This window comes from Oncorhynchus mykiss, chromosome 12 (genome assembly GCF_057628025.1).
Source record: "Oncorhynchus mykiss isolate SJ-2025 chromosome 12, ASM5762802v1, whole genome shotgun sequence".
Taxonomy (NCBI): domain Eukaryota; kingdom Metazoa; phylum Chordata; class Actinopteri; order Salmoniformes; family Salmonidae; genus Oncorhynchus; species Oncorhynchus mykiss.
Window position 1 is genome coordinate 18,397,501 of NC_143033.1, and position 20,478 is coordinate 18,417,978.

Genomic DNA, 20,478 nt, shown 5'->3' on the forward strand with positions numbered 1-20,478 from the left:
CTCGCTCACTCGCTCTGTGTGTGTGCGGGGCTCGCTCTGTGTGTGTGTGCGGGGCTCGCTCGCTCTGTGTGTGTGTGTGCGGGGCTCTCTCGCTCGCTCTGTGTGTGTGTGTGCGGGGCTCGCTCGCTCGCTCTGTGTGTGTGTGCGGGGCTCGCTCGCTCGCTCTGTGTGTGTGTGCGGGGCTCTCTCGCTCGCTCTGTGTGCGGGGCTCTCTCGCTCGCTCTGTGTGCGGGGCTCTCTCGCTCGCTCTGTGTGCGGGGCTCGCTCTCTCGCTCGCTCTGTGTGTATGTGTGTGTGCGGGGCTCGCTCGCTCTGTGAGTGTGTGTGCGGGGCTCTCTCGCTCGCTCTGTGTGTGTGTGTGCGGGGCTCGCTCTCTCGCTCGCTCTGTGTGTATGTGTGTGTGCGGGGCTCTCTCGCTCGCTCTGTGTGTGTGCGGGGCTCGCTCGCTCGCTCTGTGTGTGTGCGGGGCTCGCTCGCTCGCTCTGTGTGTGTGCGGGGCTCGCTCGCTCGCTCTGTGTGTGTGCGGGGCTCTCTCGCTCGCTCTGTGTGTGTGCGGGGCTCTCTCGCTCGCTCTGTGTGTGTGCGGGGCTCTCTCGCTCGCTCTGTGTGTGTGTGTGTGTGCGGGGCTCTCTCGCTCGCTCTGTGTGTGTGTCCATTTCAATATATCCATCTATAGCTGCTGTGGAGCTTGGTGCAGATCTGCCACTTGTGACAAAACACAAGATGTATTATTATTCTACACATCATGCCGATCCGCCCCCTCAGCTTGATTTGTCAACAAAAACAAAACACAAGATGTATTATTATTCTACACATCATGCCGATCCGCCCCCTCAGCTTGATTTGTCAGCAAAAACAAAACACAAGATGTATTATTATTCTACACATCATGCCGATCCGCCCCCTCAGCTTGATTTGTCAGCAAAAACAAAACACAAGATGTATTATTATTCTACACATCATGCCGATCCGCCCCCTCAGCTTGATTTGTCAGCAAAAACAAAACACAAGATGTATTATTATTCTACACATCATGCCGATCCGCCCCCTCAGCTTGATTTGTCAACAAAAACAAAACACAAGATGTATTATTATTCTACACATCATGCCGATCCGCCCCCTCAGCTTGATTTGTCAACAAAAACAAAACACAAGATGTATTATTATTCTACACATCATGCCGATCCGCCCCCTCAGCTTGATTTGTCAGCAAAAACAAAACACAAGATGTATTATTATTCTACACATCATGCCGATCCGCCCCCTCAGCTTGATTTGTCAGCAAAAACAAAACACAAGATGTATTATTATTCTACACATCATGCCGATCCGCCCCCTCAGCTTGATTTGTCAGCAAAAACAAAACACAAGATGTATTATTATTCTACACATCATGCCGATCCGCCCCCTCAGCTTGATTTGTCAGCAAAAACAAAACACAAGATGTATTATTATTCTACACATCATGCCGATCCGCCCCCTCAGCTTGATTTGTCAGCAAAAACAAAACACAAGATGTATTATTATTCTACACATCATGCCGATCCGCCCCCTCAGCTTGATTTGTCAACAAAAACAAAACACAAGATGTATTATTATTCTACACATCATGCCGATCCGCCCCCTCAGCTTGATTTGTCAGCAAAAACAAAACACAAGATGTATTATTATTCTACACATCATGCCGATCCGCCCCCTCAGCTTGATTTGTCAACAAAAACAAAACACAAGATGTATTATTATTCTACACATCATGCCGATCCGCCCCCTCAGCTTGATTTGTCAGCAAAAACAAAACACAAGATGTATTATTATTCTACACATCATGCCGATCCGCCCCCTCAGCTTGATTTGTCAGCAAAAACAAAACACAAGATGTATTATTATTCTACACATCATGCCGATCCGCCCCCTCAGCTTGATTTGTCAGCAAAAACAAAACACAAGATGTATTATTATTCTACACATCATGCCGATCCGCCCCCTCAGCTTGATTTGTCAGCAAAAACAAAACACAAGATGTATTATTATTCTACACATCATGCCGATCCGCCCCCTCAGCTTGATTTGTCAACAAAAACAAAACACAAGATGTATTATTATTCTACACATCATGCCGATCCGCCCCCTCAGCTTGATTTGTCAGCAAAAACAAAACACAAGATGTATTATTATTCTACACATCATGCCGATCCGCCCCCTCAGCTTGATTTGTCAGCAAAAACAAAACACAAGATGTATTATTATTCTACACATCATGCCGATCCGCCCCCTCAGCTTGATTTGTCAACAAAAACAAAACACAAGATGTATTATTATTCTACACATCATGCCGATCCGCCCCCTCAGCTTGATTTGTCAGCAAAAACAAAACACAAGATGTATTATTATTCTACACATCATGCCGATCCGCCCCCTCAGCTTGATTTGTCAGCAAAAACAAAACACAAGATGTATTATTATTCTACACATCATGCCGATCCGCCCCCTCAGCTTGATTTGTCAACAAAAACAAAACACAAGATGTATTATTATTCTACACATCATGCCGATCCGCCCCCTCAGCTTGATTTGTCAGCAAAAACAAAACACAAGATGTATTATTATTCTACACATCATGCCGATCCGCCCCCTCAGCTTGATTTGTCAGCAAAAACAAAACACAAGATGTATTATTATTCTACACATCATGCCGATCCGCCCCCTCAGCTTGATTTGTCAGCAAAAACAAAACACAAGATGTATTATTATTCTACACATCATGCCGATCCGCCCCCTCAGCTTGATTTGTCAGCAAAAACAAAACACAAGATGTATTATTATTCTACACATCATGCCGATCCGCCCCCTCAGCTTGATTTGTCAGCAAAAACAAAACACAAGATGTATTATTATTCTACACATCATGCCGATCCGCCCCCTCAGCTTGATTTGTCAGCAAAAACAAAACACAAGATGTATTATTATTCTACACATCATGCCGATCCGCCCCCTCAGCTTGATTTGTCAGCAAAAACAAAACACAAGATGTATTATTATTCTACACATCATGCCGATCCGCCCCCTCAGCTTGATTTGTCAGCAAAAACAAAACACAAGATGTATTATTATTCTACACATCATGCCGATCCGCCCCCTCAGCTTGATTTGTCAGCAAAAACAAAACACAAGATGTATTATTATTCTACACATCATGCCGATCCGCCCCCTCAGCTTGATTTGTCAGCAAAAACAAAACACAAGATGTATTATTATTCTACACATCATGCCGATCCGCCCCCTCAGCTTGATTTGTCAACAAAAACAAAACACAAGATGTATTATTATTCTACACATCATGCCGATCCGCCCCCTCAGCTTGATTTGTCAGCAAAAACAAAACACAAGATGTATTATTATTCTACACATCATGCCGATCCGCCCCCTCAGCTTGATTTGTCAACAAAAACAAAACACAAGATGTATTATTATTCTACACATCATGCCGATCCGCCCCCTCAGCTTGATTTGTCAGCAAAAACAAAACACAAGATGTATTATTATTCTACACATCATGCCGATCCGCCCCCTCAGCTTGATTTGTCAACAAAAACAAAACACAAGATGTATTATTATTCTACACATCATGCCGATCCGCCCCCTCAGCTTGATTTGTCAGCAAAAACAAAACACAAGATGTATTATTATTCTACACATCATGCCGATCCGCCCCCTCAGCTTGATTTGTCAGCAAAAACAAAACACAAGATGTATTATTATTCTACACATCATGCCGATCCGCCCCCTCAGCTTGATTTGTCAACAAAAACAAAACACAAGATGTATTATTATTCTACACATCATGCCGATCCGCCCCCTCAGCTTGATTTGTCAGCAAAAACAAAACACAAGATGTATTATTATTCTACACATCATGCCGATCCGCCCCCTCAGCTTGATTTGTCAGCAAAAACAAAACACAAGATGTATTATTATTCTACACATCATGCCGATCCGCCCCCTCAGCTTGATTTGTCAACAAAAACAAAACACAAGATGTATTATTATTCTACACATCATGCCGATCCGCCCCCTCAGCTTGATTTGTCAGCAAAAACAAAACACAAGATGTATTATTATTCTACACATCATGCCGATCCGCCCCCTCAGCTTGATTTGTCAGCAAAAACAAAACACAAGATGTATTATTATTCTACACATCATGCCGATCCGCCCCCTCAGCTTGATTTGTCAGCAAAAACAAAACACAAGATGTATTATTATTCTACACATCATGCCGATCCGCCCCCTCAGCTTGATTTGTCAGCAAAAACAAAACACAAGATGTATTATTATTCTACACATCATGCCGATCCGCCCCCTCAGCTTGATTTGTCAGCAAAAACAAAACACAAGATGTATTATTATTCTACACATCATGCCGATCCGCCCCCTCAGCTTGATTTGTCAGCAAAAACAAAACACAAGATGTATTATTATTCTACACATCATGCCGATCCGCCCCCTCAGCTTGATTTGTCAGCAAAAACAAAACACAAGATGTATTATTATTCTACACATCATGCCGATCCGCCCCCTCAGCTTGATTTGTCAGCAAAAACAAAACACAAGATGTATTATTATTCTACACATCATGCCGATCCGCCCCCTCAGCTTGATTTGTCAGCAAAAACAAAACACAAGATGTATTATTATTCTACACATCATGCCGATCCGCCCCCTCAGCTTGATTTGTCAGCAAAAACAAAACACAAGATGTATTATTATTCTACACATCATGCCGATCCGCCCCCTCAGCTTGATTTGTCAACAAAAACAAAACACAAGATGTATTATTATTCTACACATCATGCCGATCCGCCCCCTCAGCTTGATTTGTCAGCAAAAACAAAACACAAGATGTATTATTATTCTACACATCATGCCGATCCGCCCCCTCAGCTTGATTTGTCAGCAAAAACAAAACACAAGATGTATTATTATTCTACACATCATGCCGATCCGCCCCCTCAGCTTGATTTGTCAACAAAAACAAAACACAAGATGTATTATTATTCTACACATCATGCCGATCCGCCCCCTCAGCTTGATTTGTCAGCAAAAACAAAACACAAGATGTATTATTATTCTACACATCATGCCGATCCGCCCCCATAGCTTGATTTGTCAGCAAAAACAAAACACAAGATGTATTATTATTCTACACATCATGCCGATCCGCCCCCTCAGCTTGATTTGTCAGCAAAAACAAAACACAAGATGTATTATTATTCTACACATCATGCCGATCCGCCCCCTCAGCTTGATTTGTCAGCAAAAACAAAACACAAGATGTATTATTATTCTACACATCATGCCGATCCGCCCCCTCAGCTTGATTTGTCAGCAAAAACAAAACACAAGATGTATTATTATTCTACACATCATGCCGATCCGCCCCCTCAGCTTGATTTGTCAGCAAAAACAAAACACAAGATGTATTATTATTCTACACATCATGCCGATCCGCCCCCTCAGCTTGATTTGTCAACAAAAACAAAACACAAGATGTATTATTATTCTACACATCATGCCGATCCGCCCCCTCAGCTTGATTTGTCAGCAAAAACAAAACACAAGATGTATTATTATTCTACACATCATGCCGATCCGCCCCCTCAGCTTGATTTGTCAGCAAAAACAAAACACAAGATGTATTATTATTCTACACATCATGCCGATCCGCCCCCTCAGCTTGATTTGTCAGCAAAAACAAAACACAAGATGTATTATTATTCTACACATCATGCCGATCCGCCCCCTCAGCTTGATTTGTCAGCAAAAACAAAACACAAGATGTATTATTATTCTACACATCATGCCGATCCGCCCCCTCAGCTTGATTTGTCAACAAAAACAAAACACAAGATGTATTATTATTCTACACATCATGCCGATCCGCCCCCTCAGCTTGATTTGTCAACAAAAACAAAACACAAGATGTATTATTATTCTACACATCATGCCGATCCGCCCCCTCAGCTTGATTTGTCAGCAAAAACAAAACACAAGATGTATTATTATTCTACACATCATGCCGATCCGCCCCCTCAGCTTGATTTGTCAGCAAAAACAAAACACAAGATGTATTATTATTCTACACATCATGCCGATCCGCCCCCTCAGCTTGATTTGTCAGCAAAAACAAAACACAAGATGTATTATTATTCTACACATCATGCCGATCCGCCCCCTCAGCTTGATTTGTCAACAAAAACAAAACACAAGATGTATTATTATTCTACACATCATGCCGATCCGCCCCCTCAGCTTGATTTGTCAGCAAAAACAAAACACAAGATGTATTATTATTCTACACATCATGCCGATCCGCCCCCTCAGCTTGATTTGTCAGCAAAAACAAAACACAAGATGTATTATTATTCTACACATCATGCCGATCCGCCCCCTCAGCTTGATTTGTCAGCAAAAACAAAACACAAGATGTATTATTATTCTACACATCATGCCGATCCGCCCCCTCAGCTTGATTTGTCAGCAAAAACAAAACACAAGATGTATTATTATTCTACACATCATGCCGATCCGCCCCCTCAGCTTGATTTGTCAGCAAAAACAAAACACAAGATGTATTATTATTCTACACATCATGCCGATCCGCCCCCTCAGCTTGATTTGTCAACAAAAACAAAACACAAGATGTATTATTATTCTACACATCATGCCGATCCGCCCCCTCAGCTTGATTTGTCAACAAAAACAAAACACAAGATGTATTATTATTCTACACATCATGCCGATCCGCCCCCTCAGCTTGATTTGTCAGCAAAAACAAAACACAAGATGTATTATTATTCTACACATCATGCCGATCCGCCCCCTCAGCTTGATTTGTCAACAAAAACAAAACACAAGATGTATTATTATTCTACACATCATGCCGATCCGCCCCCTCAGCTTGATTTGTCAGCAAAAACAAAACACAAGATGTATTATTATTCTACACATCATGCCGATCCGCCCCCTCAGCTTGATTTGTCAACAAAAACAAAACACAAGATGTATTATTATTCTACACATCATGCCGATCCGCCCCCTCAGCTTGATTTGTCAACAAAAACAAAACACAAGATGTATTATTATTCTACACATCATGCCGATCCGCCCCCTCAGCTTGATTTGTCAACAAAAACAAAACACAAGATGTATTATTATTCTACACATCATGCCGATCCGCCCCCTCAGCTTGATTTGTCAGCAAAAACAAAACACAAGATGTATTATTATTCTACACATCATGCCGATCCGCCCCCTCAGCTTGATTTGTCAGCAAAAACAAAACACAAGATGTATTATTATTCTACACATCATGCCGATCCGCCCCCTCAGCTTGATTTGTCAGCAAAAACAAAACACAAGATGTATTATTATTCTACACATCATGCCGATCCGCCCCCTCAGCTTGATTTGTCAGCAAAAACAAAACACAAGATGTATTATTATTCTACACATCATGCCGATCCGCCCCCTCAGCTTGATTTGTCAACAAAAACAAAACACAAGATGTATTATTATTCTACACATCATGCCGATCCGCCCCCTCAGCTTGATTTGTCAGCAAAAACAAAACACAAGATGTATTATTATTCTACACATCATGCCGATCCGCCCCCTCAGCTTGATTTGTCAGCAAAAACAAAACACAAGATGTATTATTATTCTACACATCATGCCGATCCGCCCCCTCAGCTTGATTTGTCAACAAAAACAAAACACAAGATGTATTATTATTCTACACATCATGCCGATCCGCCCCCTCAGCTTGATTTGTCAACAAAAACAAAACACAAGATGTATTATTATTCTACACATCATGCCGATCCGCCCCCTCAGCTTGATTTGTCAGCAAAAACAAAACACAAGATGTATTATTATTCTACACATCATGCCGATCCGCCCCCTCAGCTTGATTTGTCAACAAAAACAAAACACAAGATGTATTATTATTCTACACATCATGCCGATCCGCCCCCTCAGCTTGATTTGTCAGCAAAAACAAAACACAAGATGTATTATTATTCTACACATCATGCCGATCCGCCCCCTCAGCTTGATTTGTCAACAAAAACAAAACACAAGATGTATTATTATTCTACACATCATGCCGATCCGCCCCCTCAGCTTGATTTGTCAACAAAAACAAAACACAAGATGTATTATTATTCTACACATCATGCCGATCCGCCCCCTCAGCTTGATTTGTCAGCAAAAACAAAACACAAGATGTATTATTATTCTACACATCATGCCGATCCGCCCCCTCAGCTTGATTTGTCAGCAAAAACAAAACACAAGATGTATTATTATTCTACACATCATGCCGATCCGCCCCCTCAGCTTGATTTGTCAACAAAAACAAAACACAAGATGTATTATTATTCTACACATCATGCCGATCCGCCCCCTCAGCTTGATTTGTCAACAAAAACAAAACACAAGATGTATTATTATTCTACACATCATGCCGATCCGCCCCCTCAGCTTGATTTGTCAACAAAAACAAAACACAAGATGTATTATTATTCTACACATCATGCCGATCCGCCCCCTCAGCTTGATTTGTCAGCAAAAACAAAACACAAGATGTATTATTATTCTACACATCATGCCGATCCGCCCCCTCAGCTTGATTTGTCAACAAAAACAAAACACAAGATGTATTATTATTCTACACATCATGCCGATCCGCCCCCTCAGCTTGATTTGTCAACAAAAACAAAACACAAGATGTATTATTATTCTACACATCATGCCGATCCGCCCCCTCAGCTTGATTTGTCAGCAAAAACAAAACACAAGATGTATTATTATTCTACACATCATGCCGATCCGCCCCCTCAGCTTGATTTGTCAACAAAAACAAAACACAAGATGTATTATTATTCTACACATCATGCCGATCCGCCCCCTCAGCTTGATTTGTCAACAAAAACAAAACACAAGATGTATTATTATTCTACACATCATGCCGATCCGCCCCCTCAGCTTGATTTGTCAACAAAAACAAAACACAAGATGTATTATTATTCTACACATCATGCCGATCCGCCCCCTCAGCTTGATTTGTCAGCAAAAACAAAACACAAGATGTATTATTATTCTACACATCATGCCGATCCGCCCCCTCAGCTTGATTTGTCAACAAAAACAAAACACAAATTGAGAAATTCAAGGTTTTTCTTGTTCAAGGTTTTTTTTTGTGACAACCCACACCTTTCTTACTCCTCTGTCCTTGGCGTCCCCAAGAACAACATGATCTCACTCATAACTCATCGGATCACACCAGGTAGAAACTAGCACTAATCTAGGATCAGATTACTCTACCGTCAATGGTAACTATTTACCATTAGGTGGGTGAAATAACCCCTGATCCTGTATCAGCGGTTATGGGTAAATTCTACCACCACCTGTGAGAACAACGCATGGCCATCTCATATAAGACCGGGCTAACACTATAAAGCTCACTATACCGCAGGTCAACTCCCCCTCCATCGACTGCTGAGACGATGCTCGCTACCTCATTTATATTTTCCTCTGGTTCACAACATCTTTTCATATGGATGCTGATGCATGTCGGTCTCAATTTAGAATAAATGAATGCATTAAGCGAAATGGAGAGAGATGCATGCCAGTGTTTATGATGAATGCAGAGAGAGAATGTGAAGCAATTCAGAGTTAGACTGACAGACATAATTGCAGAAAAAGATGGAAAGAGATAATGGATAGAGTTAAATGAAGGACCAGAATTTTTCCTGATTAGATCATAGTCAGGAAAATCTCAGGGCCCAAATAATGAGGGATAGAAAGAGGCAGGGAGTGTGTGTGTGTGTCAGCCTGCTGAGTGTCCCTGTGTATGTGTTCCTGTCTGTCTGTCCGTGGGTGTGTAGACAACCAGGACCCGTCATTGAACAGTCTGTCAGTGATGACAGCCCAGGAGCCCAGGAGCACCATGTCTCATGACTCCCGCTCCCAGCAGAGTGGCCAGAGTGGCTGGATCAACACCTACCCTCTGTCCTCTGGCATGTCCACCGCCTCCAAGAAGTCAGGTAACACAACACACACGCCCACAGACAGACGCAATGCGCTCACACACACACACCCTGAGATCTGACCATGTCCTTCCTGTCCCCAGGCATGTCTAAGAAGAGTAACAGAGGGACTCAGCTCCATAAGTACTACATGAAGCGTCGGACCCTGCTGCTGGCCTTACTGGTGACATTCTGGAGACTTTGACAAAGACATTAACATTGACTCTCCCTCCAGGCTATTCAATTACATTTTGTTGCTAGGACTGATGTGCTTTCTCTCCCCCCCCCCCCCCCGCCCCCCTTCTCTAGGCCAGTGAGATTGAGCGGTTGACCACCTGGTACAACCCTCTGTGCACCCAGGAGTTGGCCATCGCTACAGAACAGTCCGTGGAGACCAGCATCGCCAACTGGAGGTCCAAGTACATCAGCCTCAGTGAGAAACAGTGGAAAGACAACGTCAACCTGGCCTGGGGTATATCTCCTTACCTGGCTATGCAGCTACCAGCCAGGTACACACACATACACCCTGGTTAGGATTTGTTTGGGAAAAGCTTTGGATTCATTCCACCTCTAACTTTTGTTGTCAGGTTTAAGAACAGCGTTTGGGTTAACCCTCTCGTTCTGTATGTTCAGGTTTAAGAACAGCGTTTGGGTTAACCCTCTCGTTCTGTATGTTCAGGTTTAAGAACAGCGTTTGGGTTAACCCTCTCGTGTCTGTATGTTCAGGTTTAAGAACAGCGTTTGGGTTAACCCTCTCGTTCTGTATGTTCAGGTTTAAGAACAGCGTTTGGGTTAACCCTCTCGTTCTGTATGTTCAGGTTTAAGAACAGCGTTTGGGTTAACCCTCTCGTGTCTGTATGTTCAGGTTTAAGAACAGCGTTTGGGTTAACCCTCTCGTTCTGTATGTTCAGGTTTAAGAACAGCGTTTGGGTTAACCCTCTCGTTCTGTATGTTCAGGTTTAAGAACAGCGTTTGGGTTAACCCTCTCGTGTCTGTATGTTCAGGTTTAAGAACAGCGTTTGGGTTAACCCTCTCGTTCTGTATGTTCAGGTTTAAGAACAGCATTTGGGTTAACCCTCTCGTTCTGTATGTTCAGGTTTAAGAACAGCGTTTGGGTTAACCCTCTCGTTCTGTATGTTCAGGTTTAAGAACAGCGTTTGGGTTAACCCTCTCGTGTCGTATGTTCAGGTTTAAGAACAGCGTTTGGGTTAACCCTCTCGTGTCTGTATGTTCAGGTTTAAGAACAGCGTTTGGGTTAACCCTCTCGTTCTGTATGTTCAGGTTTAAGAACAGCGTTTGGGTTAACCCTCTCCTTCTGTATGTTCAGGTTTAAGAACAGCGTTTGGGTTAACCCTCTCGTTCTGTATGTTCAGGTTTAAGAACAGCGTTTGGGTTAACCCTCTCGTTCTGTATGTTCAGGTTTAAGAACAGCGTTTGGGTTAACCCTCTCGTTCTGTATGTTCAGGTTTAAGAACAGCGTTTGGGTTAACCCTCTCGTTCTGTATGTTCAGGTTTAAGAACAGCGTTTGGGTTAACCCTCTCGTTCTGTATGTTCAGGTTTAAGAACAGCGTTTGGGTTAACCCTCTCGTTCTGTATGTTCAGGTTTAAGAACAGCGTTTGGGTTAACCCTCTCGTTCTGTATGTTCAGGTTTAAGAACAGCGTTTGGGTTAACCCTCTCGTTCTGTATGTTCAGGTTTAAGAACAGCGTTTGGGTTAACCCTCTCGTGTCTGTCTGTATGTTCAGGTTTAAGAACAGCGTTTGGGTTAACCCTCTCGTTCTGTATGTTCAGGTTTAAGAACAGCGTTTGGGTTAACCCTCTCGTGTCTGTATGTTCAGGTTTAAGAACAGCGTTTGGGTTAACCCTCTCGTGTCTGTATGTTCAGGTTTAAGAACAGCGTTTGGGTTAACCCTCTCGTTCTGTATGTTCAGGTTTAAGAACGATGTGATCGTGGCTGAGGTGACCCGGCTGGTAAGGCTGGACCCTGGAGCGGTCAGCGACGTACCTGAGGCTGTCAAGGTGAGTCACTGTTGATCTACAGGTCATCTGCAACACAGGAGTGGCCAATGCTTATGATACCTCAAATAGGTTTTTATGAAAGACATGTTTTTTTATGTCAGAGCCAAACAGTTCAGGATTAGAAGTGATGGTGTTTCAATTTACCAAAATGTATTTGTGTTCCAGTTCCTGGTGACATGGCACACCATTGATGCAGATTCTCCAGAGCTGAGTCATATCCTGTGTTGGGCTCCTGCTGACCCTCCCACCGGCCTGTCCTACTTCTCTTCCATGTACCCCCCGCACCCCCTTACTGCTCAGTACGGGGTCAAAGTACTACGGTCCTTTCCTCCGGTACGACACACACTTCATAGACACACACACACTATGGCCGTTTCTTCTGGTACGAAACACACACACACACTATGGCCGTTTCCTCTGGTACGAAACACACACACACTATGGCCGTTTCCTCTGGTACGAAACACACACACACTATGGCCGTTTCCTCTAGTACGAAACACACACACACACTATGGCCGTTTCCTCTGGTACGAAACACACACACACTATGGCCGTTTCCTCTGGTACGAAACACACACACACTATGGCCGTTTCCTCTGGTACGAAACACACACACACTATGGCCGTTTCCTCTGGTACGAAACACACACACACTATGGCCGTTTCCTCTGGTACGAAACACACACACACTATGGCCGTTTCCTCTGGTACGAAACGCGCACACACACTATGGCCGTTTCCTCTGGTACGAAACGCACACACACACTATGGCCGTTTCCTCTGGTACGAAACACACACGCACACTATGGCCGTTTCCTCTGGTACGAAACACACACACACACTATGGCCGTTTCCTCTGGTACGAAACACACACACACACACTATGGCCGTTTCCTCTGGTACGAAACACACACACACACACACTATGGCCGTTTCCTCTAGTACGAAACACACACACACACACACTATGGCCGTTTCCTCTGGTACGAAACACACACACACACACACACACACTATGGCCGTTTCCTCTGGTACGAAACACACACACACACACTATGGCCGTTTCCTCTGGTACGAAACACACACACACACACTACGGCCGTTTCCTCTGGTACGACACACACACACTATGGCCGTTTCCTCTGGTATGAAACACACACTATGGCCGCTTCCTCTGGTACGACACACACACACACTATGGCCGTTTCCTCTGGTACGAAACACACACACATTATGGCCATTTCCTCTGGTACGAAACACACACACTGGCCGTTTCCTCTGGTACGAAACACACACACTATGGCCGTTTCCTCTGGTACGAAACACACACACTATGGCTGTTTCCTCTGGTACGAAACACACACACTATGGCCGTTTCCTCTGGTATGAAACACACACACTATGGCCGTTTCCTCTGGTACGAAACACACACACTATGGCCGTTTCCTCTGGTACGAAACACACACACTATGGCCGTTTCCTCTGGTACGACACACACACACACACACACTATGGCCGTTTCCTCTGGTACGACACACACACACTATGGCCGTTTCCTCTGGTACGACACACACACACTATGGCCGTTTCCTCTGGTACGAAACACACACACACTATGGCAGTTTCCTCTGGTACGAAACACACACACACTATGGCCGTTTCCTCTGGTACGACACACACACACACACACACTGGCCGTTTCCTCTGGTACAAAACACACACACTATGGCCGTTTCCTCTGGTACGACACACACACGCACACTATGGCCGTTTCCTCTGGTATGAAACACACACGCACACTATGGCTGTTTCCTCTGGTATGAAACACACACACTATGGCCGTTTCCTCTGGTACGACACACACACACACTATGGCCGTTTCCTCTGGTACGACACACACACACTATGGCTGTTTCCTCTGGTACGACACACACACACTATGGCCGTTTCCTCTGGTACGACACACACACACACTATGGCCGTTTCCTCTGGTACGACACACACACACACTATGGCCGTTTCCTCTGGTACGACACACACACACACTATGGCCGTTTCCTCTGGTACGAAACGCACACACTATGGCCGTTTCCTCTGGTATGAAACACACACACACTATGGCCGTTTCCTCTGGTATGAAACACACACTATACCGTCACTAATCTATCTCAATCTCTAGGATGCCATCCTGTTCTACATTCCTCAGATTGTTCAGGCCCTGCGCTATGACAAGGTGAGTGACACGACATTTAACTAGCTGCTGTGTTTCTACATTACCGTGTGTGTTTGGTTTTTACTTTCCTTGTGGGGAACAGAAGTCCTAACAAGGATAGTAAAGCAAGTACCATTTAGACAGGTGGAGACATTTTACCACTAGGAAACATGCTATTTTAGAGGTCAGGGTTAGCTTAAGGTTTAGGGGTAGGTGTAGGGGTAAGGAAAAATAGGGTATCAATTGTTTTTAGTAAAACAAGTGTGTGTATGTCTGTATTTGATTGGCAGATGGGGTATGTGAGGGAGTACATCCTGTGGGCGGCCCAGAAGTCTCAGCTGTTGGCCCACCAGTTCATCTGGAACATGAAGACTAACATCTACCTGGACGAGGAGGCACACCATAAAGACCGTGAGACACATACGTACCCACACTCTCATACTCACTCACTCACACTTACTTGCACACTCACACACTTACCACTCCTCACACTCTCTCTTCCCTCCTCTCTCTTCCCTCCTCTCTCCGTGTAGCCGACATCGGGGATCTGCTGGAGGAGATGGTTGAGGAGATAATAGGTGCTCAGTCTGGTGCAGCTAAAGACTTCTTCCAGAGAGAGTTTGACTTCTTTGACAAAATCACCAACGTATCTGCCATCATCAAGTAAGACTAACAAATCTAATCACAACTCCAGTCCCTATAGTCCACTACTGTCAACCAACTAGTTTCTGGATATGAAAGTGTTGGTGTTTTTATTAGGCCCACCCCAAAGGGAGATGAGAGGAAGAGGGCCTGTCTCAAAGCTCTGTCTGACATCAAAGTCCAGCAAGGTAACAACAGCTAGGAGACATCTATGTTGCTAGGTCTGTGGGTGCAGGTGCATGTTTGATTACAGTGAGGTGTATGTGAATAGTTTTGACTTAGGTGTTTTTACCTCTAAGCAGTTGATTCCTGTATCTGTGATTTGTGCTATGTGGAAGCAGTAGTCACTGTTTGTGTCTGTCCATCTCGCCCCCTCCCGGTGGCCATCCTCCAGGCTGCTACCTGCCCAGTAATCCAGAGGCCATCGTATTGGACATTGACTACAAGTCTGGAACACCAATGCAGAGGTACTCACTCACTGATTCTATTCATTTGATTGATTGATTTCATGCCTGACAAAGACCTTCCAGTTGGAACGTTGCAATAAAGTACACAGGAGCATTCAATGGTGTGTGGATATCTATTCCTTTATGCTATTTTAAAAAAAAAGGAATAGAAACCCTTCTCACAGGATCTATGTCTGACTGCTGTCTCCGTTCTCTCCCAGTGCTGCCAAGGCCCCGTACCTGGCTAAGTTCAAGGTGAAGCGTTGTGGGGTCAGTGAGCTGGAGAAAGAGGGTCTGCGTTGTCAGACTGACTCCCAGGACGTGGAGTCGGGTGAAGATGTAGCTCGCAGGATCGTCTGGCAGGCCGCCATCTTTAAAGTGGGAGACGACTGCAGACAGGTAGGATAGATAGACCAACACATGCGCATACACACACCACAAGCATATTTTACATACTCAGCGCTTATAAACTAATTATTTTTCAATCAGCATATTTTAGAATTGTCTTTTCCTCTCTCTCCCTCCCTGCCCAGGACATGCTGGCTCTCCAGATCATTGGTCTGTTTAAGAACATCTTCCAACTTGTGGGTCTGGACCTGTTTGTGTTTCCCTACAGAGTTGTGGCTACTGCCCCTGGGGTATGTACACTTCTCCCCTACACCAGGGCTAGGCTGATAGATTCAGTCGCAGGGACATTTTTGTTGGGAGTGAATGGTTCAGGGTTCTGGGAAAAATGTTATAATAATTTCTACACTGAAAATTGACCAACTATGCCCAAAAAGATATTCGTACTTCCAAATACAATAATTTCATATCTTGATTACATTGAGACACGATCACATGTCTCTTTTTGTATTTGTAGGAATACTTGGACAGATTTTCTAAATTCAACTCATTTTTAGCTTAATTCCTGGTGATTTTAGTCTTTCTTGAGCAAAAACTAAAATCCCCACTTTTGGGGGGAGGGCATAATTACTAGTGGGCCGGTTTTGGCCCACAGGCAGCCTGTTTCTGTCCTGTGCCCTACATCCTACCTCCTATACCCTAACCCCTGCACCCTAATCTTTATTAACCTTAATCTTTGTCTTGTTCTGTGCAGTGTAGCATCACAGTAATGGTTTTCCTGTCTCTGTGTCCAGTGTGGTGTGATTGAGTGTATCCCAGACTGTAAATCCCGTGACCAACTGGGCAGACAGACAGACTTTGGGATGTATGACTACTTCAGAAACCAGTATGGAGATGAGTCCACTCTGGCCTTCCAGAAGGTGAGATGACTGTGCTGTCCTACGACCCCTAAACTCTGACCCCTGACCTGATCCTCGTCTGTGCCATTATTCTTAATGAATCAGAAATGATAGATTATTAAAAAAAGAGAAATACTCTGAGTACATACAGTACGTCATTACAATGGATCTGTTGCCTTAATAAACATATGTCAACTATTTTACTTCACCAACATGGTTAATACAAGGTACTTCCTAATCTCTCCCTCTCTCATTCCCCTCCTCTCCAGGCGAGGTATAACTTCATCCGTAGTATGGCTGCTTACAGCCTGCTGCTCTTCCTGCTACAAATCAAAGATAGACACAACGGGAACATCATGCTGGACAGCAAGGGACACCTTATCCACATAGGTAAAAAATAATCCACATTGGTACACAATCAATCATCCTTAACCTCATCCAAAACATCATCCACATAGGAACACGATCATCCACATAGGAACACGACCATCCTTAACCTCATCCAAAACATCCTCCACATAGGAACACGACCATCCTTAACCTCATCCAAAACATCATCCACATAGGAACACGACCATCCTTAACCGCATCCAAAACATCATACACATTGGTACACAATCAACCATCCTTAACCTCATCCAAAACATCATCCACATAGGTACACAATCAACCATCCTTAACTTCATCCAAAACATCATCCACATGGAAACACAATCATCCTTAACTTCATCCAAAACATCATCCACATAGGAACACGACCATCCTTAAGCTCATCCAAAACATCATCCACATAGGAACACGACCATCCTTAACCTCATCCAAAACATCATCCACATAGGAACACGACCATCCTTAACCTCATCCAAAACATCATCCACATAGGAACACGACCATCCTTAACCTCATCCAAAACATCATCCACATAGGAACACGACCATCCTGAACTTCATCCAAAACATCATCCACACAATCAATCATTCATTTAATACAGCAATGTGGATATCTTTTATCTCTTTGTGACAATAAATATATGAATTGAATTTATAATCCTTGTCTAAAACAGCATCTTCTTTCAGACTTTGGCTTCATGTTTGAGAGTTCTCCTGGTGGTAACCTGGGCTGGGAGCCGGACATCAAGCTGACCGATGAGATGGTGATGATCATGGGAGGCAAGATGGAAGCCACTCCCTTCAAATGGTTCATGGAACTGTGTGTCAGGGGGTACCTGGCTGTCAGGTAAGAGTGTGTGGGTGGGGTCTTAATCTTATTTGCATCTAAACGGTCTTTCTATGGGTTAATTCTATTTTTGTTACACCTCTCTCAGGCCCTACATGGATGCAGTGGTGTCTCTAGTCACTCTGATGCTGGACACTGGACTACCGTGCTTCAGAGGACAGACCATCAAACTGCTCAAGTCAGTACATCAATAAACCACATGGGAGCATAAATTAGGTTGTGCCAAGTCTCGTGACCATTTCTGACCATGTCTGTGTTCACAGGCAGCGGTTCAACCCCAGTATGAGTGAGAAGGAGGCGGCTGCTTTCATCATCAAGGTCATCCAGAGCTGCTTCCTCAGCAGCAGGTAACACCAATGGCCCTGTACCATTCCAGTTCCTTTCCTCACTCAATGGCCCTGTACCATTTCAGCTCCTTTCCTCACTCAATGGCCCTGCTCCCATTCCAGTCTCTCGCTCCTTTCCTTACCCCTATGGCCCCAACTCGGCCACAGGAAATATCCATAATGCTAACTGTCTATATACACATGCTGACTGTCTGTTTTCTGTCTTTCCTCAGGAGCAAGACCTATGATATGCTTCAGTATTACCAGAACCAGATCCCATACTGAAGACCTGCTGCAATATTATCACATACCTGTCTGATATGAGTTCTTATTCCTTATATAGGCAGTAACCTCTTCTTTAGACTATGTAAGGTCAGAGGTTGTCCTATATACTAAGTAATATCCTTGGCTTGCTAGCCAGCTAGCGTCCAGCAACTTATGCACTTTATAGATCGCTGTATTTCACCCACCTGATTGGACCCTGATCAAGAGCTGTTATGCTAGACTAGAGAAATCACACTAACCAATCAACCAAACAACCAATCACACAACCTGTAACTGAACTCCAATACAATCAGCAAATCCCACGATCATAATCCATATATCACGTATCAATGTCTTGATGCAATCACATAGTGGATGTGAGTGTCCCCGTCCTGTAGTCAAAAGTGATGAGTAGATATTTTCTCTGGGGACATTTCTAATGGTGGAGCTAGTGACTATATCTGTCTTGAGTCAGTCACATACTGTGTGTGTATCCGCCCCAAGGTTGGTGGGTCCAGTACAGAATAAACCAGTGTTGTTTACCAAATAACCCACTAACTCTGCATGTCTCATGACCAGACCTTCTAGCAGTTACGTGGATTTAGTAGCATTCTTAAACAGGTGTGTGTGAGATTCTGTTTGGAGACATTCCTCTTTCTGCACAAAGAAAGATTTTATTCACCTTCAATCCTGTAGTTGAATCTCCGGGATTTGTGTTTAGTATTACAATGGTGGTGGTGATTTTACAATGACAACGAAGACCCAAAAAGCCATTTCTCTAAGCGTTGGCACAAACAGAAGGGTGGTATTACATGACAACTATACTCCTCTGATGTTATGTTAGACGTTACCTTCTTAATGTGTGTCAACATAGGAGATTGCTGTCATAATCTCTTCAGAAACCCTTCTGTTTATGAATATATTTTACTTGGTAGTCTGTAAAGATAATTCATCTTACATCTATCATTTTAGATGAGATGCTATGTATTATTTTTGATCTGAATGGATGTTATTATTTGACTTAGGGTATTTCATCTTAAACATCCATGTATGTATTACAGAGTATGTTTGTAATATAACGTGGGCGGCAGGTCAGCTAGCGGCGAGGAACCGAAAGGTCGCTGGTTTGAATGCCCCCAGCTGACTAGGTGAGGTATCTACCAATGTGCCCTTGAGCAAGACACTTATTCATAGTGACTTACAGGAGCAATTAGGGTTAAGAGTGTCTGCTAAATGAGTAGAAATTGACATGTGAAGTATATTACGGTGTACTGTATTTCAGGGCTCTACAGTGTAACCATTTTACTCACATATGCGCCTAAATGTTCTGCTGTGTGACCTGGAGGTTACATGTAGGCGTACCAGTGCACCTAGAAAAATTTTAAGGATTCTAGCTTTAATACTTCAAATATTTTTCATTGTGCGTATTAATTTCTTTGTGTGCTTACATTTTTCAACTTAGGTGCACACATGCTCATTGTAAAAAAAGATCAGCGTAGAGCCCTGCTATGTACTGTAGGTTGTAATGGCTAACAGGACATGCATTTCAGACCAATGGGATGATAAAGAGCTGTTCCATTATTAGTATTTTTATTGGACTGTTGTATTGTGATAAAGTACTGAAACATAAACCCCAGTTTGTGTGTCATTTTATCTATACTGAACAAAAATAGAAATGCAACAATTTCAACTGTGTTACTGAGTTACAGTTCATATAAGGAATTCAGTCAATTGAATTAAATTCCTTAGGCCCTTATCTATGGATTTCACATGACTGGGCAGGGGTGCAGCCAAGGGTGGGCCTGGGAGGGCATAGGCCCACCCACTTGGGAGCCAGGACCAGCCAATCAGAATTAGTTTTTCCCACAAGGGCTTTGTTAAAGACAAAAATACTCCTCAGCACACCCACCCTCCCCTGTCAGACTATCCCGCAGGTGCAGCCAGATGTGGAGATCCTGGGCTGGCATGGTTACACGTGGTCTTCGGTTGTGAGGTCG

General features: G+C 43.7%; 1 protein-coding gene across 1 annotated transcript in view; it reads left to right on the top strand.

Moving 5' to 3' along the window:
- Nucleotides 1-20,112, top strand: part of LOC110537098 (phosphatidylinositol 4-kinase alpha) — a 45,943-nt gene extending 25,831 nt beyond the window's left edge. Inside the window, exons 34-51 of the mRNA XM_090191899.1 lie at nucleotides 9,948-10,106; nucleotides 10,193-10,272; nucleotides 10,398-10,597; nucleotides 12,021-12,108; nucleotides 12,274-12,441; nucleotides 14,291-14,344; nucleotides 14,614-14,734; nucleotides 14,857-14,986; nucleotides 15,083-15,153; nucleotides 15,360-15,432; nucleotides 15,633-15,810; nucleotides 15,945-16,049; nucleotides 16,551-16,676; nucleotides 16,925-17,045; nucleotides 17,732-17,891; nucleotides 17,980-18,069; nucleotides 18,155-18,238; nucleotides 18,451-20,112. Coding sequence (XP_090048025.1) covers nucleotides 9,948-10,106; nucleotides 10,193-10,272; nucleotides 10,398-10,597; nucleotides 12,021-12,108; nucleotides 12,274-12,441; nucleotides 14,291-14,344; nucleotides 14,614-14,734; nucleotides 14,857-14,986; nucleotides 15,083-15,153; nucleotides 15,360-15,432; nucleotides 15,633-15,810; nucleotides 15,945-16,049; nucleotides 16,551-16,676; nucleotides 16,925-17,045; nucleotides 17,732-17,891; nucleotides 17,980-18,069; nucleotides 18,155-18,238; nucleotides 18,451-18,502 — 2,060 coding nt within the window. The 3' untranslated portion in view covers nucleotides 18,503-20,112. The remainder of the gene's footprint in view (nucleotides 1-9,947; nucleotides 10,107-10,192; nucleotides 10,273-10,397; nucleotides 10,598-12,020; nucleotides 12,109-12,273; nucleotides 12,442-14,290; nucleotides 14,345-14,613; nucleotides 14,735-14,856; nucleotides 14,987-15,082; nucleotides 15,154-15,359; nucleotides 15,433-15,632; nucleotides 15,811-15,944; nucleotides 16,050-16,550; nucleotides 16,677-16,924; nucleotides 17,046-17,731; nucleotides 17,892-17,979; nucleotides 18,070-18,154; nucleotides 18,239-18,450) is intronic.
- Nucleotides 20,113-20,478: the final 366 nt, after the last annotated feature.